Genomic DNA, 26,048 nt, shown 5'->3' on the forward strand with positions numbered 1-26,048 from the left:
GTTAAAGCAAATCTTATGTGAATTTTTACAGATGTAAATCTAATTAATTGCAGCTTCAAACAGAAGATAAAAAAACTTGGCTTGTTGGTCTTCTTTAATGTGAGTGAAATTCTACATAGTGCTGGTCACAAGAAAAGCTTTATTCTCAGTGGTTTGCAGCTTCTGTTCCCAGTCTCTTCCATGAAGCTAGGGCTAGCTTTAGGAGACGACCCAGTGCCTCAGGAGGGTGGCCACTCCATCCAGTTCATTTAAGGACCATTTCTTTTGGGGAAGGTGGTGCTGTTTATTGAATTCTCCTTTACTTGTGATTCCTGGGTGAGGCGTTTCATTATGGCTCTGTGGTCGTCGTCCTGCTCTTTTCATCCTAAATGCTGGACTGACCTCTCCATACCTGGCTTTCTTCTAATAACCCTACTTGGAAATGGTCTTATACACGGAGGTGAACGTTTAGATGCTTTTTGGTGTCATACTGGGTGTTGCTACTGGGGCTAGCCCAGCATGGGATTTTCTTGCTCTTGATTGGAAAAACAATATATTTCTCCGAAGTCTTCCATGAAAGCATCCAGGCTGCTTTTGAAGGCATCGAGTTACACCACCTCTGCCGCTTCCTTGGGCACTTGGTTCCAGTTGTCTGTCAGCTTAACTGTCAAATTATTGTGGCTAATTTCTGATGTGAAGTTCTCTGGCTTTTGCTTCTTATTGACTGAAATGCTTTTTTTCTTCCCTGGTGTTTCTCCCCGTGCATCTATCTGCTGCTGCCACCTCCAAACACTTTTCATTCTTCCTTTTGATCTCAAACCTCTTGCCAGTGGGTGTTTTCCTCATCCATTTAATAACTCTGTGACTCTTCTCTGAATCATCATAGAATGCTTTGGGATGGAAGGGACCTTTAAAGGTCTTCTAGTCCAACCCCCCTGCAATGGGCAGGAACATCTTCAACGGGATCAGGTTGCTCAGAGCCCCATCCAGCCTGTCCTTGAATGTTTCCAAGGACGGGGCATCTACCACCTCTCTGGGAAACCCGTTCCAGTGTTTCACCAAATGTCTCCAGTAGTTCCATAGTCTGTATTAAGTGTAAGCATCAAAACTGGACTCTGGACTTGCATCAGCTTCACTAATGCTATATATGGTAGAAAAAAAAACCTCTTTGCAGTTGCCATGCTTATACCTTCTAAAGCTACAGTTGCGCCAGAGCAATCTGGGCTTTCAGGGAGAGTTGGTTTTCTGGTGTGTTTCCTAGATCCTTTCCTAGCTGCTGTTTACCAGGCTGCCATTTCCCATTCTGTAGAAATGGTCTTCATTCCTTATTCTGAAATGTGTTAACCAAGGGGGAAAAAAGGAGCAGCGTGAAGCATGCAAAGTTACTAGCTGCTGTCCTACTGCAGCGGATGTTGTGAAGTAGGAACTTCTTTGGGGAAAAAAAAAAAGAGAAAAAGAAAATCTCCTTTGATATTTGTGTGTACTCTCAGAATACTGAGATTTGTTGGCCTATGTTAAAAAAAAAGAAAAAACAAAGAACTTTCTTCCTCACGTCAATTCTCTCAGGGATTCAGGAGGCTTGCCTCCACGCAGAGATGTGTGCCTGAGAAGGGCACATTGCAGGACCAGGATGACAGCTATCATTTATCTTTGTCATATTCCACTTCCTTTTCAAAGTCAATGCTGCATGTATTTAAAAAGAATTGTGGGAGCCATTAAATTAGTAAAAATACTGACAATTTTTTTGTCTCTTTCTGAATTGAAGTTTATATACTAATGTTGCTGGGAAAAGCATCCGAAATGTTAATCAAAAGCAAATATTAAAGCATGTCTGTACTGTAAGCAGGTAAAGATTTATATGCTGATACATTTTCTGAGATTGCAGGTGTTATTGGTAGATCCAAGCAGTACAGTTAAATAACCTGCAGAGAGACAAAAAGCTGTTTCAGGATAGCTGCAGGTTGTTTGTTGTGCTTTATCGTAAATGCCACTTGTCATCTATTTATTTAGTCTGACAAAAAATGAAGCAGGAAGAAGCTTCAAGTTTGTGGAAAAGCCCTGCTTGACCTCTTGGTAATCTTCTGCTGAATTAAGTAACTATAACAGTCTTTGGGCAGCTACTGAAGATGCACAGTGTGTGCTCCAAGTGTCACAGATTTCAGAGAAGCAGAAGGAATGTTTGCGGGAACGCAGATGGGGTGGTGAGGCCACGGCTTTGGGTCAAGATGAGTCCAGGATGGGGAGGATTGCGCAACTCTCATTTTGGACATGGGAAGGCAGCTTTCCTCCCTCCGACACAGAATTGTTGCCTTCAGAGCACGCACTTACGGACCCCGTTTCAAGCAGAGTTGGGAAGCTCTCCTGTCTCAGGGTAAATGAACGTCACAGGGGAATGTGTAAAAACCTAAAGATGTGCCTCTTTCAGTGACTGGTAAGTGACTTTTGTTTGCTGAAAGGCTGGTTGTTTAGGTCAGGGTAAAGTCATAGGAGGCAGAAACATTTAAAAGACCACCCAGAGAGAGAAACAGGCTTTTTCATGTCTCACTGGAGCCATGAGTTCTTTATTTTCTGTGGTAGTTATAGGCCACCAGGGAATGATCCACTTTAAAATTTTCTGTGATGTGGCAAGGAGAAGCAGAGATAAAGCATGGACTCAATTTAATCTTACATTTTAATTAGCCCTCATAATGCAGTTCAGTATATCTTATTTGTTCGAAGCCAGGATGAATTACCACCCAGCATTAGTATGTGAAGAGTCATCCTTTCTGCGCTGTCAGGCTGCTGCCCTCTTCTTCCTTTCAGCTGCAGTTTTAATATCTGTGGTGTGTGCATCTGTGTGCACGTGCTCGAGGGGAGGGGACAACACTTTCCTTTTAGCATAATTTTCTAAGGAAATAAGACTCATATAGCAGTTACAACTGTTCTGTACGTCTTTCTGGTTTCCACCCACGCCCAATTCCTAAATAATTTCTGAACCCGTCGGCCAGTTTCACACCAAATTTGGAAGGCCAGTAGAAGACTCGGAGACAACCACACCACTGCAGGTACACCTGCTGAAGGGAAAGCCAAGCAAAACAGAGCCGCTGGACCTTCTGCTGAGCCACAGCCAGCAGCCACTTCCCTGTGCCATGCTTGAATGCCAGCCCCAGCTCTGCCGTGTCCCTCTTGCTTGGTGCATGAGGGATGGGGGGGGGGGGGGGAGGGGGGCAGGTTTTGGGGTGGAGAGAAAGATCTGTTGGGTCCTCTGCTTGGGAACATACTTATCTTTAGTCCCTGGAATTGACATAAGAAATATTTCTGGGTTTCTGTCGTTCTTTAGCAGAGTTAATGTGTAAAGTTCTTGTTTTTCTTGAAAAAGTAATTTTTGGTAGACAGTCTATATCAGCATTACTGGCTTTTTTGTTTTTCTATATTACTCTTTTAAACAGACACAATGACCAACACTAACTAATAAAAATGAGTAAATCAGGCTGCTGTAGCGGCAGACAGTGTCACATGCAGCAGTGCTGATCAGTTTGGACACTTTCCTTCAACTCTGACCTGAATTCTGAATTATGGATAGCAATAAACCACATGCTGTATGAAGGCAGAGATAGACAAAGAGAGGTTCAGTCTGGATAAGCCCCAAACTAAACTTAGCTTCTGAATATTGTTCATTTTTTTTTTGTTATTCATCAGTTTGGGGTTTTTCTCACGTAGAAGCAGATCTAAAAATTAGAGTTTAACACAGCACTTTGACATTACAGCATTCCCTGTTCTTGGGCTCTGCAAAATGTGTCTGTACCCAACAAACAAAAAAGAGGTAAATCTTGAAGAATTAGCTTGACTATATGTCATGCAAATAAGCTGCGTGTTTGAAAGCAGGAGCACACTCTGTGCTGACAGCGTGGTGTTTGAAAGCCTTGCATGTTAGCTTGTTGATCATTTGTAAGGGTCGGATGATGCATTTACAGGTTTTTTTTATGGCAAATAAATATCTCGCTTTGCCATGAGTTAACCTGTGTATGTGTCTTTGGTCCATTGATTTGGAAATAAAAGTTCACTGTTGAATTTTTTTCATAGACGGGTAAGAGGTCGGTAAAACCAGGGTGATTCTGTGGTGCTGTTTTCATTGACTTAAAACAGAGTCATGGGATATTTGTCACAGCAGTCAGATTTATTAATAACTTGAGGATTCTTGTTTCTCCCTTTCTCTGGAACAAGTAATACCACACAGAGCGTAGATGTTTTGCAGAACATGCCTATTATGCATTTTAACCATGCTCCACTAGCTTTTGAAAATAGTGTGCTGGGCAAATGCATGGAGCTGGCATAACAAGATGCTGAACGTCCCTGACCCTTTGAATGCAAACGCAGGTATACTTTGTGTGAACAGCAGTAGTTCAGTCAGCTCGCACTGATTCTGTACAGCTCGGCGGTGGGAGGGATTGGGCTCTTTGAATGCCTCCTTGAATCAACATCTTGAAACAATGATTGCAGCCTAAGATTATCTACTAAAGTAGTTTCATATTGTGCATTTTTTCTCCTTTAAAAAAAAACCCTACACACCTAGGAAATGTCATTAAAAATATGGTAACAAAAAAATTATTACCCTCTGGGTAAGCTCTTAAAAGTAGGGAAATGTCAGCTAAACTTATGTGCATGGCCTTAACACTGTGTCTTTATGTGTGTTCATTATAATCTATACTTTTTGCTAACACATCATGAAACACTTTCTACCGTCATGTGAGGTCTGCCTTGTAAAGTACACATTTCATGAATGGCCACATGGTACTGTAATCCCTTCTACATCTTTTTTCCTTTTTTATACTACATTTTTTTAACGATGTGAGTGTGTAGTGATGTTTTTTAACTGTGACTTGGTGGAAGGCTAAGCACAAATCTAATGTGCAGTTTTACCTTCGTATGGTCTAAGGGTTTTTTGGTGGGTTATTTTTTTAAAAAACATTGCTCTATGGTGAGTTTTTCCACAGATTTTAAAATTATCTGATTTAAAATTTATTTCCGTAGATTTACTGTGTTCTTCGCATAACAGACTTTTTAGCTTTCATTCAGCTGCTAATACGATATTCTCAGAATGGAGATGGTTGCTTGAAATTTAGTTACTGAAGGTGGGATCAGGAATGACACCTAAATTATCCTTTTTCTACTGTTGTTTGGTTTCTATACTCACATTCACACTATAGATTATATTATCAGTTCAGGAGTAACTTAAATTAAGAAAGAAGTTGGTTACTCCAAAAGAGTCCAAATGAGGATAAAGAGAATGATCAGAGATGTAAAAAAGTGACATGTGAGGAAAGATTGAAAGGGCAGAGAAAGAAAAAAATGTAGAGAAGACTGGGAAAGAGGGGACTGTGATAACACTTTTGAATTTTGAATATTTAAAAGGTTCTGCAGAGATAAAGGTACTACTATATGGTTTTTTATGAGTAATGATAGCAGAAGTTAAATTGCATCGACAGAGTTCTAGATCAGACATTTAGGAAAAGGCTTGAATAACAAGGACAGTGAAGCAACAGAATAGATCGTACTTGAGGATTTTGGAGCTGGTAGTGGCAATTGCTTTGCTGATCCTGTCTTCTTCCTGTGCTCTCGCAGCCCAGAAGGCCAAATGTATCCTGGGCCACATCAAAAGAAGCGTGGCCAGCAGGTCGAGGGAGGTGATTCTGCCCCTCTACTCTGCTCTGGTGAGACCCCACCTGGAGCACTGCATCCAGCTCTGGGGCCCTCAGCACAGGAAGGACAAGGACCTGTTGGAGCGGGTCCAGAGGAGGGCCACAAAAATGATCAGAGGGATGGAGCACCTCTGCTATGAGGAAAGGCTGAAAGAGCTGGGGTTGTCCAGCCTGGAGAAGAGAAGGCTGGGGGGAGACTTTACTGCAGCCTTCCAGTACCTAAAGGAGGCCTACAAGAAAGATGGGGACAGCCCTTTTAGCAAGGCCTGCTGCGACAGGACAAGGGGTAATGGTTTTAAACTAAAAGAGGGTAGATTTAGACTAGATATAAGGAAAAAAAATTTCACAATAAGGGTGGGGAAACACTGGAACGGGTTGCCCAGAGAGGTGGTAGATGCCCCATCGTTGGAAACGTTCAAGGACAGGCTGGATGGAGCTCTAAGCAACCTGATCTGGTTGAAGATGTCCCTGCTATTTGCAGGGGGGATGGACTAGATGACCTTTAGAGGTCATTTCTAGTCTTTGTCACCCTAGTGTAATGCCATGATACAGACTATTTAGGTTTGAACCTAAAACCTTTATCTTTCAGGAAGGAAATTTAAGTCTTGATTCAAAACCACCAGTAATGAAGAATCTGCCGCCCCTGGCAAATGCTTCCAATACTGAATTTTTCTCTCGGATTGTAAATGGTGAATTATTTTTCTTCTTAATTTTTCTGAGAAATCCAATTGACTCCTTTTCCTTGGATCTCAGAGTACATTTGCCCACTATGTAAAGACGCCTTTTATCAATTTTTTCCCCTATGTAAGCTTTCATGTGTAATTTCTTACACACTGTGGTGCAGTCACCTCTCAGCCTTCTCTGTAATTTTTTTCCCCTTCTCATTTTCTTTTCAAGCTGAAGGTTTTCAGTTTCTTGACATTTTTCCATTGCAAGGCATTTTTTTCATCCTTCTTGTGACTTTGCCATGAACTTTGTGTATGCTTTGCTTAAAATGGACTCTGTTAATGGTCACATCAGTGCTGTGCCAGGTCTTTGCTCCTCTCTGCTCCCGCTTCTCAGGACAAGGGAAGCTAGGATTATTCTGGCCTCTAAGGTCTCATGTGCTGCTGATAATCTGTGGAGGCATGCAAGTCCTTGCCAGAACTGCTCCTTCCCTGTGAGTGTCCTCTGCTTCTGGTTCTAGATGCTTCGGGTTTTATTTGCCATATTACAGTGCATGACATTTGCTTATGTCTTGCTTGTCCTGGGGCTCAAGTGGCTCTTTACCAGCAAACCGCTCCCTTCATTGTTCTCTCCTTTTGCAACTTTGTTGTCTGAAAATGTTATCGGTAGTTTTGCACTTATTTTCTGAATCATGGATTATCATGTTAAACTGTAGATTCAAAGCCGCAAGCATCATGATATCCACAGCTCCCTATTTGACAGTGATTATGTAGAATTTTACATCTGGGACAAGGCAGCCATGTTTTCAATTTCAGTTACACTGATTTTTATATTCTATACATTGTATACATGATATATACTGCCAGGTTACAGTGCTGGTTTTATTATACCCAATTTACTGTATTTCTATTTCCATATGGACGTTCTCAGCATTATCTTGAGTAGCGCTCTCTGCGACAGCCATTTCCACAGGACAGCTGGAATCACCCATGACACCCTTGGTAAATGTGTTCATATGAGAAGCTGAATATGCAGTGCCAAGTGCATTGCAACATCCTTTGCATTACAACCTACGTAAGAAGTCAAGCCCCAGGATTTTATGTGAACATAACTATCTCAGCCAAATCTGTGGTCTCATCCAATTTTGAAGATGTATCTTTTCTACACACCATGTTTGTTGATTTAATACTTTCCAAAAAGCTGTGTCAGCTCTTCTACTATTTGCTGGGAATTTATTGTAATAATTTTTAATTAGTTTTTATGTTCCTCTGAATAATGTGCAACATTTGCATCTCTGATTTATAATGAAATGTTAATCAGAGGTCCAGAGAGATCCTGAGCCAGACCTTTGGGAAGTCTTGAATACAAGGTATCCGGAATTGAGTACTTTTAAATAATGCAGAGTTTGACTATAGCTGCTGTTAGTGTTTTGTGGAGACTTAGTGTTTTCTCTCTTACTTGTTTCCAGCTATAACTTTGCATTGCATAAATGAAAACCCAATTAGTATTTCCTTCTCAAGTGTTGCCTTTACTTGAGTTGGGGATGCTATACAGACCCCGGCAGGATTTATATCAGTGTTGGTGGTGTTCATTATGAATTTATATTTTAAACTACTTTGATATCCTCAGCATAATGAAAGGCATAGGGAAAAAAAAAACAAAACAAACATTTTTTAGCATGCATGAATGGAAGACTGACAGAAATATAACATAAAATATTCTGGGAGATTTACAGGATAGTGAAACAGAGAAATACAAGGCTTTATATTGTAATCTTTTAGCCATTCACTAGTCTGAGGCAGTTTACTAACCAATTCCCAGAGGACTCCGTTATGATTTTTACAATGGCGTTACCCAGACACATCACTTGAGAAGGTGAAATTTCTGCTATTGAAATCACAGCTCCAGAAACGGTAATTAATGAGTGGAGCGTTGCCAGTTCGCACTATTTTACTGTTAACCTTGAACCACTGGGCATTTTGCATACGCACACACAGCCCCCTCCCATTCAAAGCCAGCCCATCCAGGGACGCAGTTTTGGAATGTAAAGATTTATCTCAACTCGCTTTCCTTTTAACCTCCTAATTCCAAAGAAAAGCTTGAAAACATGGCCACAGTGTAGGGTGAAGGCACAAAAGCTGGAAGTGAGACACTACAGACAAAAGCAAGAAGATAAACTCCTTAATTTTGGAGGCTGGCAATACCATGTAGTCCAAGGCAGGTAGAACCTCAGCCCGCTCCTCTGGGAACCTTTGCAGAAAACGTAGCAGCTCATCCTTGAGGAGGGTCCTTGGGGCATCCCAGAGGTGCCTGCTGCCTTGTGTGCAGAACAGGGTTGCTTTGCCACAAGTGCATGCTAATACAAGTTGTTATAACAACTTTTCATTTCAAGATACCTTTTTCAGAAGATAGATTTTGATGTAACTGCATCTTATTTAAGTCCTAAAAAGGTGAAAGTTGTACGTTAGTGCTTTTACGTGATCTCCCCATGAAGCTGTGATGCAGAGCAGGTAATGGAGCTGTAACATAATTGATGTGTAAAGCTTGCTGGGCAATTGTGCTCTCAGCGCGTGATTCTCCATTGTATGAGGCTGTAAAAAGAAATTGTGCTTCATTTCTAAGAAGGACACAATATGTCTGTCCCTATTAATAGTAGGTGACTGTCAGCTCTCGTTTGCTTCTGTTATATTGAACTTCTAGCAACCAACTCATTTGTTTAAGGGGAGACATTTTACATTAAAAGAGTAAGAGGCAGCCAAAGTTCTTATAAAGAATAGGTTAGGAGTCGTCTTTTCCTTGAGGAATGTGGTTTGCCTGCAGGGATGAAGAAGCCTGCTTGTGAAAAGTTTTGTGCTGGACAGAATGCAGCAACCTCCTGAAGTGATGTGACAGGACTCCCTTTATTTTTAACCTTTCTTAAAATAATTGAAATGAAAAATAATAGGAGCTGAGAGATCCTCCATTTTACAGCCAAGGAAATCACTTCGGTTGAATTTTTTTGTTTCTTTTATTTTTTTGTTGTTGTTGGGTTGTTTGGTTTTTTTTTAAACCCAGAAGGGGTTTGTAAATGGTTTTGAACAAAGATTTTGCTCATGTAAATAATAAAATTGGAATTCATCAGAGACATTCTTCTAAGGGGCAGACTTGCAACATCTGGCATACTTTTCAGGCCTTTTTTTTCCCTTTTATTAAAAATTTATTGATGAATTTATTATTAATGAACCTAAGTATCATTGATTGAAGCCTGCACATATGCTAGTTATTTTGATGGGGACTCCAAAATTATACCTGTCACAACAGAGCAGTTAAAACTAATGGGATTTAATAATATATACTAAATAAATCAGGAGAAGTACAGTACAGGAAAAGCACTGCAGAAGATTGGTGTATACATTTGCAGTCCTCTGCTGGAGTGGTGGTGTCGTGGCCCACTCTACCCCGTAGCAGTGATGTGCTGCTGGGCATGAGAATGATCAGGTACCTTTATCATGCAGGATCCAGTCTTGATCACACTAAGAGAAGATAAGTCTTCTGCGTAGGCCTAGAAAAATATGATTGTGTCCCTTTTTGAATCCTTCACAATAGGCATTTGAGTATAAATAAGGTGACATGGTGTATAATGAGAGCACAATATGTTATTGTTTGCAAGAGCATTTTCACGTGGGTGGTGTTAATTTGAAAAGTTTCACTCTGGGGAGCTAAGTAATATTTAATATGTTGTGATTGATACGTACCTAAAAATATGCAGAACATACTTGAACAAATGGAGCATTGATTTCCCCTTTTTTTCCCTCTAAATAGCTTGTTACTGATTTTTAACCAGTAGGATTTTTTATGCCATGTGAGTGCTGCTTAGCTTCCATTAAAAAAGTCTCAGTACAGTCCATAGAAACAAATGGTTGGAATTTGAAGTATTATAAACTATGTTTTAAAAAAAATGCAGATTTGAATAAGAGCCAGAACAGACTTAATTTTTCTAAAAATTCCCTGCTTGTTGCTTGGTGGGGCAACTGCAGCTGGCTGTAGACCAGGCTGGTTACAGTCTGTAGGAAATCAGAAATTCAAGTTGTCCTGTGTTTGGGGCGGGGGTGGACAGGGACACGACAGTCTCCATTTCAGAAATGAGAAGTTCCTCTGTAGCTCTTTGTGAAAGAGTGACCTCCCATCTCAGCTGTCCTCTTGGGACGGACCAGCTTGCATGTGCCTCTTCTCTCAGAGCTGTTGGTACCGAATTTACAGTTCATGTGTTCAGGGACGTGACCTTACCAGCAAAAGGACGGGCTCTGACACTTCGGTGGGTTGGGTATGCAATCCAACCCCTCCTTTTACTTCAGAAAAGACAGTATGTGTTCAATATTTCCATCTAGACAACTAATAGCTGCCTGCTTTTGATTTTTCTCTCTTTTGAGGAGCATTTAGGCTTAGCATCGTCTACAAAACCCAGGCAGGATATCCCTGCTTTCTTGCTTCTCTGAATCTTGTAATCTTTCTGTCTCTATCTTAAGACAACTTGCTGCTGCTGTCATCACTTCTTGCTGTCTTCATTGTGTCCCCTTTTCTTTGCTCTTCTCCACTCCCTTCTGTCTTTAGATTATTGCTGATCTGCATCAAGCAGCAGGAAGATAATGTGTTCAGTAATTGAGGTGCAACCTGTTCTTGCCAGCAATTTCACTTTAAAAATTTAGTTTTCATGGCTCCCAGCCATGGCATTCACCAAAAGCTTTCTATTTGAATAAATACTGTCAAAGCTTAATGCCCTCATTGTCCTATGGTATTTGCAGCAATGCCTTTTTTAAATGTACGTTTTATTTCTGTATAAAGACAAAAAGCAGCAAAGACAAGCTCAGAGAAGAATTCAAGGTTCTGAATTCGGGATACTTCCCTTGCACACCCGTGTCCAAACCCGGGCTATGCGCTAATCAGGAAGCAAGGAGCATCTGCCTTCTTAATTGGATTGTTTTAAAGTTTTATGCTGTCTGTGCAATTTCAAATTATGGCAGTGATCCTGCAACACTGAGGTCGATGAGATTACTGATATGCATAGTTATTCACGAGACAAGCCTTTGCAGACTGTATTTAGTGGTCTGGGGAATCATGCAGAATAAAAATCAAGTTGAAACTGTATGGGATTTTTCTCTTGTCTTTTGCTAGAATTCATATTTTTAAACAATTTTGCTGGCTCTTTAATATTAATGAGGAGCCCTGATCTTTCATTATACATATTCAGTTATTCACCTGACACAAAGGTGAAGAAAACCTGAGAGGATTTTTTTAATCTAAAGGGTATCTTCAGTTTTCTCTCTTCTAATCTAATATTTTACATTTAAAAGGAAAATATATAAATTGTGACTCAGAAAATCATCAGAACAGCATTGAAATAGTTAAATACGGCTATGTCCTCAAGCTCCCAAAAATAAAGCATAAGCTAGTGCTTAAGTAAGGATTGTTCTCCTAAACTGGGGAAACAGAAGGGAGAAACATAATTCATGTTCTTAGATCAGGCAAATTCCAAGTTTAATTTATCCCATGAACTTCTCAATCCAAAAAGGTTTTGATTTGTTCTTTATCTCACAGCATTTGTAGTCCGTAAGTCTGTTTCATAGCATAAATGTCCACTCTTCAGTTTTGACCATGGAAGAGTGTAAGCAGCTTTCCTTTTTTTCTTCCAGTTAGGCCTGTTCTCCTGATGCTGTGTGTTGATGTAAAATATGCAGTCAATATTTTAACGCTGTGAAAATACAGTATAATCACAGACCTTCTTAAGCTCCCTTTTCCTCCTTTCCTCTTTTTGTATCCCACCTATTAAACTGAAGATGTTTGTCATTAACTACCAGGAGGAGGCATACAAGAGGGTAAGGTCAAGCTAATGAGGTTACTCTGGTTTATCTTCTCACCTCTAAATTGCAGGTACCTATGCTGCATTTTGCTTTTGTGCAGAGCCCGGTCACAGCTGGTTTTACCTTTTCCTTTTCCTTGGACTCGTGTGTATTTGAAATTGATACTTAATTTCTTTTTTGAAGCAGGAATTTTCATATTGACTTCTTTTAAAATAATCTTCATGAAGTGCAGTACAAGGATAAGGCAGTGGATAACCACGAAATAACCTCAAGTCCAGCCGGTGGTGCAGGCTAGGGGTGAGGGGAGGAAGATCTGCACAAGTTCCAGCAAATATAAAGATGGAAATACCACGCATATTTGTCAAATTCATCCAAATGAAGCCTTTTGAAATAAGCTTGAATGTTGCAAAATCCTCTGCACATTACCACACTTACCATACAGGTGAAGGTGATCCAAGGCTGCCTTATGGCAGTTAGTGTTAGGCGGTGCCTGCTCTGACGTGACTTCCCAGATGGGAAGCGAGTGTTTAGAAGAAGAAATGCTCATCCTCAGATTCAGCTGCAGAAGATCCTTCATCTGAAAACAGCAAGGCGAAAACTCGGGAAGAAAAACTAGTGACACAGTGGAAAAAAAACGGTCTTAAACTAAACTGTTTGTAGTACACGTGTAGCTTAATGTCATATCATAGTTACCATTCATCCTAAAAAGATCTTACATGCTTTTACAAAGTTTTAGTAACTACTTTTAAGCTTCTCAGTTTCACTCCTGGCCTTGTAAAAGCTCTGAACTTCTGCAGAGAGTAATTTCAAAACATTCAGGTGAAAGGTGGATACGTGTGCCTATGTGAAACCTTCTGATGAGATTCACCCATTTTTCTTCCCACCAGGTTTGGAGGAGACCAGCCGGTGTACATCAATATTATTAGAGATCCCGTCAATCGATTTTTATCCAATTATTTTTTTCGACGTTTCGGAGACTGGAGAGGAGAACAGAATCACATGATCCGTACCCCCAGCATGAGGCAGGAGGAAAGATATCTGGTATGTTTAAATGAAAGGCTCTGATTACTGGTTTCCCAGCATCATTACATAATGCTGATGTTCAGACTGGATGCTTGAAAAATGGGAGACTGAGGCATCTTCTGTCTTGCGTTTTTTCCCGTCTTTGTCTTGCCTGGACCTTGGTTTGGTCAGCTTTAGTATGTAGAGCGTTGCTGATGAATTCAGTGATCCAGTTTGTTCTTGTATAAGCTGACAGCAAGTCCCAGATTGCCACCGTTGAATTACAATCCTTTCACTGAGTTGGATTTGCACTGTATAGTGGTTAGGCATAATAATTCTGCCCATATTTATCACTGTGAGTATTCAGGCAGATTTTTAGATTGAAACTATGTCTAACTGTGCAGCCTCAGAGGAAAACCGGGAAATGGAGCAATTCAGTGAGCCCAAGTCTCCAATGTTCTTGCTGGTAAGTTGTGCACAGTGTTCTTTATACCAGGGCTCCAGTCTCAGTTCTTGGTTTGGTTTTGTTGCCTTTTTTTTGCATTAAGAAGGTGTCAATAACACTGGATAAGCTGTTCATAAGTTTTAATCTTGCGCAACTGCTGAGCTGTCATAACGCCTGTCAGCCTTTGTCACAAAGGTCCCATGACAGTAGGTGTTCTACAAATGCTGAATGAGAAACAGAAGCTAGGGAGGTGGTCGCTTTGTTTGTTACAGATCTCTTTGCGTGCACACCAACACCTCCCTAAGAAGGCAGAAAGGTGGAATTAGTTCTTACCCTCTCTATAATGGAGATCCAGTTTGATTGGACTCAGCCTTCAGCCACACTTGAACCTGCAGAGGGTTCAACGACACAGCAGTGACAGGAGAGCTCGATGGTCTGCTATGAGATGTTGCAGGCCAGACATAAAATCAAAACAAGAGACGGCTGTGTCTTCTGGAGAACAAAGAGAGAGGATGTTTTGATGATGTTTTGGAGGGGCAGGACAGTACAAGACGTGATGTGGATGAGCTGTAGAGAACACAGCTCTGAACGACTGCCACACAACACGTTTCGGTCCTAGCTGAGGTCAGATGGATCCAAGGAGGGCTGGGTTTTTTTCCGTATGACAGGGCTGTGTTGATTTCTTCTGTACTTTACTACTGTTGTTTGTCATGCAAAGCCCTGTGAACAGATAAGCTTATAAATTAGGAATAATTGAAGGAGAGGGTTATCAGTGTAACTATGTATAGCCTTAAACTTTAATGACATCTGCTATACAGATCTAGACTCATTTCAATAACGTTGCAAAGGGTTTCTTATTTGCTATAAGTCTAGAGATGCCAAAGAGGTCCCTGTGTCAGCTGAGGAGGTTTTGACCTCCTGGCGTGCAGAGGTGGAAGGCAGTCCCAACAGCTTTGCATGCCGTGTGCATGGCCTTTTGTTCCCTTGTCCGTGAGTGGGACAGGGGGGGTTGCAGAAATGAATGTGGGCTGGGTTTTTTACTGCATGATTGTTTTGCTAGCGCTGTCATGTTTTCTTTTTTGAAAATGTTAAAAATCAGCAATACAGTTTGTACTTTGCTCTGAGTGCCTCTACTTCTCATTTGAAGTGGAACGTGCAGGGATTGGCACCTCTCACAACTGACTGACTCTGTAAAAGCTGGTATTAATTCAGAACCGCCTGTGCAGTTTAAGATGTGATATGTACAGCCAGTGAAATTTTGCTTCAAGCAGAACTGAAATGAATAGATCTAATCCCTGTTGTTTGTGTTGATTTAAAAGCTAATAGAAAGAAATCACCTTGCATTTTCATTTGCGTTGGGATGTTCTTTAAGAAATTAATTATTTATATGCACGCACACACATATGTACACATCCACAGATCAGTACAAAAGCAATAATGAAAAGGAAATAAAAAGTCGCCATCTGAGGTCAGTAGTCATTTTGCTCAAAAGGCAATTTGGTGGCCTGAGGCACCATCAGCATCCTTTATAAAAACTATTTTTGCTTTTTCGTTTTGGTCTTCTCTGTTGGTAATTCAGTGTTAGAAGCCTGGAAATGTTTTTGGAATCTGTCCTCCATCCCTCCTTGGAAGGCTTTGGCTGTCACTTGCACTGCTCAAAGAGGGCAGTTCCTCCTGTCACAGTAACGTATAGGCCACCCACCAGTGAAATTCATTTTAACAAAAGCCACTCATTCCGAATGTTAAGCATTTTTAAGACTTGTGCTATCCAACTACATAATGTATTGCATGACTGCATTTTAATCTTTTCCTCAGTGGTGCAAGGAAATCTGCTGGCATATATTTTAAAACTCAGGTAGTGGATTTTGTGGAAGGGTAGCTTCAGAAATCTGCTAAATCAATTGCCTGATCTAGCTGTGAAGAAAGTAAGCAGATGGTTTTACCTCTGAGCATAAGCCAGTGCAGCCCTTTAGCACACGACTGATGGCTGGCCTGATTGCTGGCCTCATACCTTTTGCAGTTCTTCCCTAATATTTATTTTTCTTCTTTTTTTTTTTTTTTTTTTAATTGAAAACTCACCGTAAAGCATTGGGTTTTTTACAGGGGACTATTTAAAGGGTAAGCTTAGATTTAGCATATTAAATAATTTCTATATTGATCACAGTATTAAACCCAAGTTTTTTGGGATGAGGTGCGCCTGACTGTGAGCAGATATGTGAAAGCTGGGGGGAGGATACAAGAAGCTTTTACTTTTCTTCTTCCATCATGCCTCAGATCAACAGCTAGGAAAATACAAAACTGCTGATTGCTCCACAACATTGAGCTCATTGCTGAAGAGCCTGAGAAGCCTTGTGTTGGCAGCTGTTATAGACTTAGAAAATGGACTGGAAAAGCTGTAAACGTAACTCCTCTGTTTTACCAGGAGAGACAGGTTGTGTACATCTTTTGAAACTGGGGTATTAGGGGCTAATTGTGCTTTTCTCAACCATGATGTGTCTGGCTTCCCATCTTTTTGAAGGTGTCTTGGGCAACTGGGAACCTTTCCAGGCCATCTTGGCATCTTGGTCAATAGCTGCCAACACTGGGCCTCCTCCCTTGAAAAGCTGAGGGCAGTCTGCGTTTCCTCTCAGAAACTGCAGCGTGAAAGTGTGGGAGCTCAGGACCTCTGTAAAGCAGGCTCTGAAGGGAGGAAGGGCATTTTAAGATCAGGTTTTGTATCCGATGAACTCCTGCTTGTCCACCGGGTTGTGATATCCTTAATGGAGGCATTCCCTCCCCTCAGTTCAGATCCTTAAGAAAAAAAGGGAAGTGGGAAAAAAAAACCAACCTTGAAGTCTTGTAGTATGTTGGGTGCTGCTTTTTAACTTTGAAACTCTGAACTGCTGACATGGCAAAGATCAGAAACGGAGACAGAAATTTCCACTGTTCGCTGATCGTTTGAAATTTTCTCTGAATAGAGCTTCAGGCTTTGACTCTGTGCCAGAGAAAACAACCATTCATTCAAGAGTCAGATAAATTGTTTTAAATGTTTCGGTAAATGTCTGTGTTTACCAAAATTTAATTGAAAGCCAGGATAGAAAACAAGCCCTTTATTCATGAGTCAGATATGGCAGAGGCAGCTGCTGCAATGTGAGACTTTCCACCCGGATCAGCCAGCTCCTTGCCCCGACCTGGCACTTTCTCTGCTGGAGTGAGTTACTGTCAGGGACCTACAGAGATCGCTGCCAGCCTTCCCCAAAATAAATAGCGGCAATGCATTAGTGTGGAATATGGCAGAGAGGTAATGGTCTGAAACGGTGGCGAGCACCTCAGGTCAAGTCTCAAGCACACTTGTGTGAGTGTCGCCCTACCTTGTAAGATGAGATTAATTTACAAAAGTTAGCTTAAATCCATCATAGTGAATGTGTTTCAGGTTGAACTAGAGTTCTTAGAGTAAATACGCTTCAGTAAAGCAAGTAACCCCTTATCAGTGCAGCTGTGAGTGCTGCTGGTACCAAGCAAAAGAAAAATATGCACCAGATGATTTAGTTTAAGGCCTGAGAATGCAGAAGGTAGGAAGCACTCCTGATAAAAAGCGGGACTACCATAAATATTTGAAAGCTTAAAATTAAAAATTGTCCTTTCCAGAAGGTTTGTTAGTAATTACCTAGTAGTTACTACAACAGCAGCGTGAGGCATCAAATATAAAAGGTATACATGGGTTTTTCGTCTTTCCTTAATACTTCCTAAAACTTTGATCTAAGACCGCTAAGGCTGAATGAGCGTGTGAAGCGGCATGGGCTGTGTATTGTTGGCTGAATTGCAGGAAATCTGGTTATATGTGGTTCTGATCTCTAGGCTCATGAGTAGCGTGGCTCCTAACTTAGTCAAGTGCAAGATCTTCACATCTTCGAGCTAATTTGCCAGAAGAGAGAGGTTTTGTATAAAAAAGGTTGTTCAGTAAATTAAGAACTTGTCATCTACCTATAAGACGTTTCAGATTTTCATTATAATTAGTGATTAAGTTTGCAATGCAGCTCTGTCAGGCTCAGCATAGTCTTTCAACTTCATCTCTGAAAATAAATGTGCTTTTCTCAGCTAAAAATAAAAATATTCTAACAATATTCAGGCTCAGTTATGCTAAAGAGTATTCATGCAAGTAATCCCATAAAGGAGCATCTGTCTTTTTGTCTTTTAAATTAAATGTTAAAATATTTGTAAGAAGTGTGTTAGGATTACTGCAAAGGAGGGAAGTAAAATTCAAAGGACGTCAGGGAACTTTCAAGTTTCTTAAAATAATAGGGACCTCTCCTGTGGCAAAGATTGGCTTTTCTTGCTGAATATTTAAACCGATGTTGTTTAGGTTATTTCAGAAAGTTTAAACAAAATTATAGAAAAAGCTGAACGGTTAAACTCCATAGAACAATTTTTTCCCTGAGTTTTGAGAATTTCCTTTTATGGCTACATTGTTTTTCATTAACATAAGAATTTTCACTAAATACCCTTAAGCAATTTCATTACTTATAGCCGCAAATTTCTATCTACAATGAAAAGTATGTTTTTAACAATTGCATTGGTTTTCTGATGGCAGCGAGCTCTCTTAGTTCCTGCCTTTATCTGGGTAATAAAAATATTTAACCATGGCTAAATGTATTGTGAATTTTCAGCAATAGTAACACATCGAACTTTCTCCTTCATGACTTTAGTTATATTTCTTGAAGCTATTCAGTCTGCCAGGGACGTGTCCTCCAAAGGAGAGACCATGGTACAGAGCCCACGCCTCCCCCTCCTGACTGTCACTCTCATGCCTGTGCTTCTGTATAAAAAAAAGGCAGTAGGAGAGTTGCCTGCCTGCAGGTATGGTGGCGGAGGGAGTAGAGGGTTCCTTTCTGTATGGGATTTTTCTGCTGAGAACCTCACAAGGGGCCACACGCGTTCCTTGGTTGAACCTTGCAACTTTCGGTGAGGGTCCGGTGAACTTGGCTAACACTGTTTAGATGGGAAACCTGAGGCATGCAGAGGTTAAAATGATTTGCTTATGTCTGTGCAGTGCATACCAGATATTAGGCAGTTAAATATATAAATAAAAAAAGTACATTTTTCAGTTCTTGGGTTCAGAGCTGTAGTTGAGAGACTAAACATTTTATGCACCCTCAGTGTTTTTCCTAGGTTACCCCCATACACACAGTAGTCCTTTTGCTCCCTGCGTTACATGTCGGTGCTGCGATGGTTTGAACTGGTCATGGGACGCCCCACAAGGCAGCGTGTCCTGAGCCGCAGGGCAGCTTTGCAGCTGTAGGTCTGGATGTGGGATCCCACCGTAGCGCCCGTCGCTGGGGCCGGGGCCGGGAGGGCGCTGCCGAAGCGCAGCCACCTGTCGGCGCAGCCAATTAGAACAGTTTGCTGCTTCTTCCCTCTAATGAGGGCTTTTAATAGTCTCCAGCTGTTCCCTTCTACCGCCTTAACTCCTCACAGCAAAATTTCGGGCCCGTTTTTGTGACTCTTCATCTGCTGTCTATGCTCTAAAGCACCGTCTTTCCCTTAGATTCTCCCATTTTGTATTAATAATTTATCGAACCACAAAGTTAATGATAATTCAGACCTCAGCTGGAGGAGGAACTGATTAAACAACTTATAAAATGTAATATTAAAGGAAATGTTTTCATGGCTGAAGTTTACTTTTCAGTGGCTTTAATTTACAAACCAGTATTTTTTAATGTTCCCCTGCGGAGTTTGCATTCCAAACATTGCAGCACTATGCAATTATACGAGAGCAAGAAAATGTGCCTTCCTAATCTGTTTTCATTTACTAGTCGGAGTCGATTGCACATAGTAAATAAGCAATATACCATTGGTTAAGATTGCAGCACTAAAATCTTGTATGTAATTCATAATACATACTTATATTAACAGCAAAGATAAAAAGATCTGGATTTTATTAATACCATGCTTTTATTTTAATGATACCGTTCTGTCTTGCATTCCTTTTCCTGGAGGCAGGATACAGGATAACCACAATATTTTGCTTCAGAATGTAAAAACGTGAGGTATTTTTTCATGCAATGTTGTACTGGTCTGAAAATTTCTGGCTGTTGCAAATGTTAAGAAACTGCACGAGAAACTAGAAGCCAAGTAGCAGAAGAGGCCTAAGCACCAAGTACCCACAAATCTTACTTAAACTTAACATTATTACAGGGTCTTACCACCACCAATAAGCAGCATGTATGATATTTAAGACATTTGTATGTATAGTAATTTATGTTCTTTTATTTAAGGACCTAGCTGTATTAAGAAAAATCAAGAATGATGAATCTTCATTTTTATGGCAATTTTGCCAAGTTTGTTATTTGTGCCCTTCTGAGCATGAGTACAGGATAGCTCTTGGTGTTCCGTTTTGTGTTCTTTTTTGGTTTCTATGTGTTGTGGTAGCCTGGGGAACGAGTTTTCTCCAGCTTCTCTATAGGAGGCTGTTGTTTGTAGAGTGGAAAATCCCAAACACAGAACAACGAGTCTGATATATTGATGCTGGCCTTCTAAGGCCATATAAACTGTATAAGAGAAGAGAGTATGTCCATGTTATATTTTCAGGAGATGTATTTTTGGAGATTGAAACAAGAACAGAAAGGAGCATTCTTGTGTAGCCCAGGGATAAAAGCCAGCCTTGCCTTCAGCGAAGGCGGGAAAGCGGTTTCGGGGAGGATAATCCCTATTTCACGTAGAAAACGATGGGTTCTGTTACCAGTCAGGAATGAGATCTTGTGTGTGTGTGGTGGATGGTTCTACCACAGCATCAGCTCAGTTCTCGGTAGCACTCAAAAAAAGGCAAATCCAAAAGCAAGAGAGAACAAAACAGAGAGCTCCATTGTGTATAAATCTGTAGTGTGGCTGTATTTGACTTCTTTCATTTGACATTTGTGACCACCCATTCCCACAATGAGTTTGGAAGAACTGGAAAATACTCAAATTGGTGGGAGCAACGATTAAAGAGTGGAATAATATCCATACGAGGAATAACTAAGTAGATTAGGACTCTTCAGATGAGGAAGAAGTAAACAAAGGAGAGGATATGAGAAGAAAAATTTGCAGGAGGCGTGGAAAAGTTGCGTCAAGGGCTAGTGCTTGTGAGCTGTTTCTGTGTGAGACCTAGAAGATCCCCACTGGAAAGGGCAGTTGCCAGATCCAGGAAAGAGCAGAACGATGCAATAGTTCGGACAACATGTAATTAAGCCATGGAAGTCCTTGCTGGACATTGTTGTTGAAAACAGAATTTTACATGTGTTCAAAAAGGAAACATTTTAGGAACCATTTCTTTACAGAGGGGGGTGGTCAAACACTGGAAAAGGCTTCCTAGAGAGGTGGTCAATGCCCCAAGCCTGTCAGTGTTTAAAAGGCATTTGGACAATGCCTTTAATAACATGCTTTAACTTTTGGTCAGCCCTGAATTGGTCAGGCAGTTGGACTGGATGATCATTGTAGGTCCCTTCCAACTGAAATACTCTACTCGACTCAACTCTATTCTACTCTACTCCACTCTATGCCACTCTTTAAAAAGAGTAAATATGTAGCCCTCCAGGGCTATTAATTACCAAGGCAAGATCTCTTAAGCAGAAAATCTCTGATAAGTACATAGCCGGAGCCTTGGGGGTACCCAGAAAAGGGGTAGAGGTTCTTCATAGCCCATACTGATTTTCTGAAATTAGTGACTGCTCTGGGTAACTCAAAAGCAAACTTTGTAATTACATGCTTGCAAATGAATTCTACTACTAGGTGATTTATATAAGATAGTTACCATTATAGACATCTCCAGTTGAATGTATTGTATCTTGACTTTGAGTGTTCATGGGTTTATGCCATAGTGGCTAAGGTTTTGTTGTCTTACAGCTCTGCTGATAGAATGAATTTTTGTAATTTCCAAGCTGGCACTGAAGCTCTTAATTATTAACACTGTCGTGACTATTCTCAAATTTATCTTAAAAAGCGAAGATGCAAATACATTTAAAGTATGAAATGCAACCACAGCTTTACATTATGCACTGCTAATAGTAGAGGTACCAAAACAGAAGATGTGAAAATCCTGAAGATAGTGGGTTTAAAGATTTTTTCAGTGCGTGCTTTCCAGAAAGTAGAAGTCTCTTGGTTTTGATGTACAATACTTTCAGTATGGATGAGTTTCAGGTGTTTTGATAATTTTTGTAAGTCTCAATTTGAGTATTCGCATTTTCAGTTCTCGTGTATTTTGTTAATGTGAAAGCAACAGGAAGACACATGTAAGGAGACAACACTTAAATGGTTCCCAGTATGTGATGACTTAACAATAATTAGCTGGCACGTAACCATTGCAGGTGAATGGAAACAAGACAATCTGTGTGTGATGTGAACGTTATCTTCAGTGCATAGTCCAACATTTTGTGCATTGTGAAGCTGGAGAGTGGTCTTTAGTAGTCAGCAAGTAAAACTAATTATTGATTGATATTTTATTTGTCTTAAGCTGGAATAGAATGATTTTAGAACGGCAATGTTTTATCATCCAGAAGAAAATCATGGAAGAATGCCTCCAATTTCCATTTCTGTTAGTATAAATTTTAAAATTAATCTTTTTAAAGTTACATTTTTTACATGGCCTAAATAAGAGAGATGGGGCATTGACCAGCAAATAGTCTGTTTTAAAAATATGATGCAATCATATATGTGTGCGTGTGTGTGTGTTTAGAAGTCTGACTTTTTGAAATGTTTGGTATTGTATTCATGTTTAATTAAAAAAAGGTTTTGAAGTCTTGTCTAATGAAATCGTGGTAGCCTTCCCTAGAAAACCCTTCTAAATACCCTCCTAAGCACACTCCTTGCTAGGAGTAGAGCTGTTTCCTTTTCCTGGTTGCTTTATGCTCTAACCACCTTAAATGGAAACTGTTTTATGGGCAGTGTGATGGGGAAGGAAACTGCAGGACCTTTCAGTCCTCTTGACAGAGGAAGGGCAGAGAGAGGCAGCCATCCCCTTACTGCCAATGCATTGAACCTGTTCAGGCTGTGTCCTGATAATGTAATTTCAAGCAGTCAGATACTCGCTTCACTCTGTAGGTGTCAAAACCTGCAGGAACCGACAACCTGCGAGAATAAAACTGGATTTATTAGCCTGTTTTATTTCTTGTCTGTCACTCTCCTTCCTCTTTCCTTTTTGTGGTTTATACATAAGTTTTCTGGCTGTCAGCACTGCCAGCGAAGTGAAATAAACTGAAATCCTGATCTCTCAAACTTATTTGCTAAAGCAAACCTGAAGCTCTCAGGTGGTGGATGGCAGGGAGAATTCAGGGTGGTGGGGTTCGGAGAACCGCCTGGCCGTGGTGCGTGGCTCACACGGTGAGGATAGCCATGTTTTCATAAAAACATCCAAGTTTGTCCTGGGCTTTAGGTGTTTGTTGTCAAAAAAATTATTCTATCGTGTAATTTTTGGTGATGGTGTGGACTCTTCTGTTGACTGCAGAATGACTGCGTCACACTTGTGAATTCTGTATTTTTTAAGATTCTGAAGTAGTTTATGTTGAAACCACATGCAAGCGGAGATGCGGCGTGTTGCAGAAAAAAGGGACATTCAGTGCCCAGACATACTCAAGACTTAGTTTATCCTATTTCTCGTGGATCTTCTGAAGTCTCTAGGGTTTATTCTAGGCTGCAGAGTGAAATCCTGTGCCTGGTCCTGGTGCCAGCTCCCATGGACCCTGGGGCCTGTTGGAGCACAGGGTGCTCCTTTCTCGTCCGCACCCAGGCTCACGTCCCTGGAGCCGGGGCGCAGGCGGGGTGCCTGAGTGTCTCTGGGGACACAGCTGAGGTGTGTGTCCACACAGGGGGGTGGGAGGCGCTTCCCAGCCAGCCCACCGGGCAGAGCCTGCCAAGCCTCCACAGCTTCTTGCCTCGCCGCCTTTCCCAGCGACTGCACAGTGTCTCAGCTGCCCCGGCACGCACCCTTCCAGCAGGCAGTGGTGCTGAAAAGTCACTGCCAAGGTTTTTCAGATGCTAAAGCCGATATATTGTCGTCTGCCCAGGCTAAATGAAAATACTAGTGCCTGTGACCAGTAGATCTTCTACTGGGGAAACCCCTGTCCAGTACCGCTTCTTTGGACAATGTCAGACCATGGCTTTAAGGTTTGACTTCTCAACAAAGAACAGCTTGGAGCACCATGGAAAAGATGCCAGCCCTGCTTAGTTTGACAATGTAATCTTTCAAATCAGGATATCATGTGAACTTAGGACCAAGAAGAAGAAGGAGCTGGAGGACTGGATGGAGGAGAGAAGAGGGGGAGCTGCTGGCGGGAATGGGAGGAGAAGCCTCAAATCCAAGTCCTCAGTGCAGGGATCACAATGTTTTCTGGGTGGTGTTGCTATTTGTTCAGATCTTTCTAGTTAAATGGAGGAAGGGGCAAAAAATAGGAAGGCCACTTGAGTTAAAAGGACTAATGGCAACAGTCACAGCAGGAATGTCTGATTCAACATTAAAAATCTTTTCATGTGAGATTTGAGGGCATCTGTGGCCGCTGTTGAGGCTCACTTGTCCTCTCAGAGCAACGCTTTCTATTTTAGAGCACACAGCCTTTACCCTGAGCGTCACACTGGAAGCTGTCGGGACAGGGAGTGCACCCCTGCGCGAGGCCCACCTCCCCGTGCACCGCTGTGATCAGCCCTCTCTGTCTCTCTCAGGAGTGGAGAAGGACATGCATCCGTTTCCCTGCAGCGTCAAGTATCGCCATCCTCCTTTGTTGAATGTATGTAGCAAATGTATGTCCTATGTAGCGTTAGTAGTAAGCAAATGTAATGAAAGATACTTAAATTGGAAGGGTCTTACATTCACAATATTGTGAACACAACGCATTGCATGCTGAGTAGTGTCTCTTTTTTTCTTTTCATTTAAAAATAAAAGTAACTATAATTCTTGACCCACTAAATACATGCAAATAAAGGAACGAACCTTTCCTTTATTTCACAGTAGTGGAAATGAAGCACAGAGGTGCAAATTTAGTTTTTGTTTCTGTCTCATCACAGAATGAACAGATGTGAACTGGGGAATAGTTTTCCCAAAAAACAGGTGTTGGCTGTCTAGTCTTGCTCTGTTTGCTTCGGTATGCTCCTGTGAAGTAGAAATATTCATTTGTGTTTCTACAAAACAACAACCAAATGCCATAGGTTTTTGTTGGCAACTGGATTTGGGATGTTTTCTCCGGTTGTTTGGCCCTGCCTGGCAAGTGGCTGGTGTGCTTTCCCACAGGAGTGCTCTTCAGGTGTCAGATATTCCAGAAATCAGATTTTCCATCTTGGCATAAAGGATATTGCTGCAGATGTTTTTGGTTTTGTTTTTTTCTTAGAGATTTTTTTTTTCCCAACGGTGTAAGTTGTGTTATGAGGTTATCAGCACACTAATAGCTTCAGTTAAATGAACTTTTTAGTATGGAGGCTCCAGACTTGTGTTAGGTGTCCTCCCTTCCCATTTTTTACCAAAGGGATATAAAAGGATCAGAGACTTCAGACAATGAGGAGACGGATTGGCATCTTTGCCAATTGCAATCAGAAGAGCAGTTGGCAAGTTTTGTTGCTTAGTGCAGTAGCTTTGGGAAGACTAATGGCTTCTGTGCCCTGGTACGAGGACTGACTCAAACCACATACTCTAAGGCATCTTCGCGCCTTAATGAAATGGAAACCCGATGGAAATAAACCCAGGCATCTGAAGGATACTGATGGGCACTGAGAGTCCTTCAGAAAGCTATGCACACCCTGATTCCTTCAGCCTTTTTGTGGTGGATTTTACCTGAATTCAAAAGAAAAAACTAAAAGCGGTTTTTCATAACGTGGTGAGATGGCGTTGCCAGAAGAAAACCTGAGGGAACAGACTGTGCCAAGCTGCAAACCTGTGTTTGTTGGCACTGAGTGGGGCTTGGGGCATTTGGCCATTGTTTCCATATGGTCAGTCAAGTAAGGAAGGGTATTGCTGCCAGGTACTCATTTTTTGGTCTTTCTTATAATTCTGCCTTTTTTGAAGAAAGAAATGAGAGAAGACAAGAGACAAGTGTCAACTGTTTCAAATGCTTTGGTTTTTTTTCTTAAGATGGCTGTTTAAAGTCAAATATCCTTATTCAAAAATACATGCATCCCTCACCAGTTGGCTGATGATGTTGCATGGTAGTGAGCTATCATGGGGGCGGGGGGTCTTGAATGAGAAGGTAATTCCATCTTTCAGAATAAACAGTAGACCTTCCCTGTCAGTTGAGAAAATATGTTGACCATGAACTGCTTCAAGGTAGGGAAATTTTCCTTTGCAGTAAAAGCAGCATTCACTTTTTCTGATTTTTATTCTAAATGTTCTTATTTTTTGTGGTTGACTGGTATTTTCAAAGCTCCTATATCTATAGATGCTACACATAAAAACAAACAAACAACCCTGCCAAAAAACTCAACAAAGGGTGTTCAGCTGTTTATTTG

The 26,048-nt window shown here is 41.0% G+C and overlaps 1 protein-coding gene across 2 annotated transcripts in view; it reads left to right on the forward strand.

Moving 5' to 3' along the window:
* The window catches only part of UST (uronyl 2-sulfotransferase), a 167,845-nt gene that overhangs the window by 91,803 nt on the left and 49,994 nt on the right, over positions 1–26,048 (forward strand). For both annotated transcript variants that reach the window (XM_087777011.1, XM_087777012.1), the window contains exon 5: positions 13,048–13,201. In XM_087777011.1, coding sequence (XP_087633137.1) covers positions 13,048–13,201 — 154 coding nt within the window. The remainder of the gene's footprint in view (positions 1–13,047; positions 13,202–26,048) is intronic.

The sequence above is a fragment of the Nipponia nippon genome, unplaced genomic scaffold, assembly GCF_047370975.1.
Source record: "Nipponia nippon isolate SJK-2023a ecotype South Korea unplaced genomic scaffold, ASM4737097v1 scaffold_4, whole genome shotgun sequence".
In the NCBI taxonomy this organism is placed as follows: domain Eukaryota; kingdom Metazoa; phylum Chordata; class Aves; order Pelecaniformes; family Threskiornithidae; genus Nipponia; species Nipponia nippon.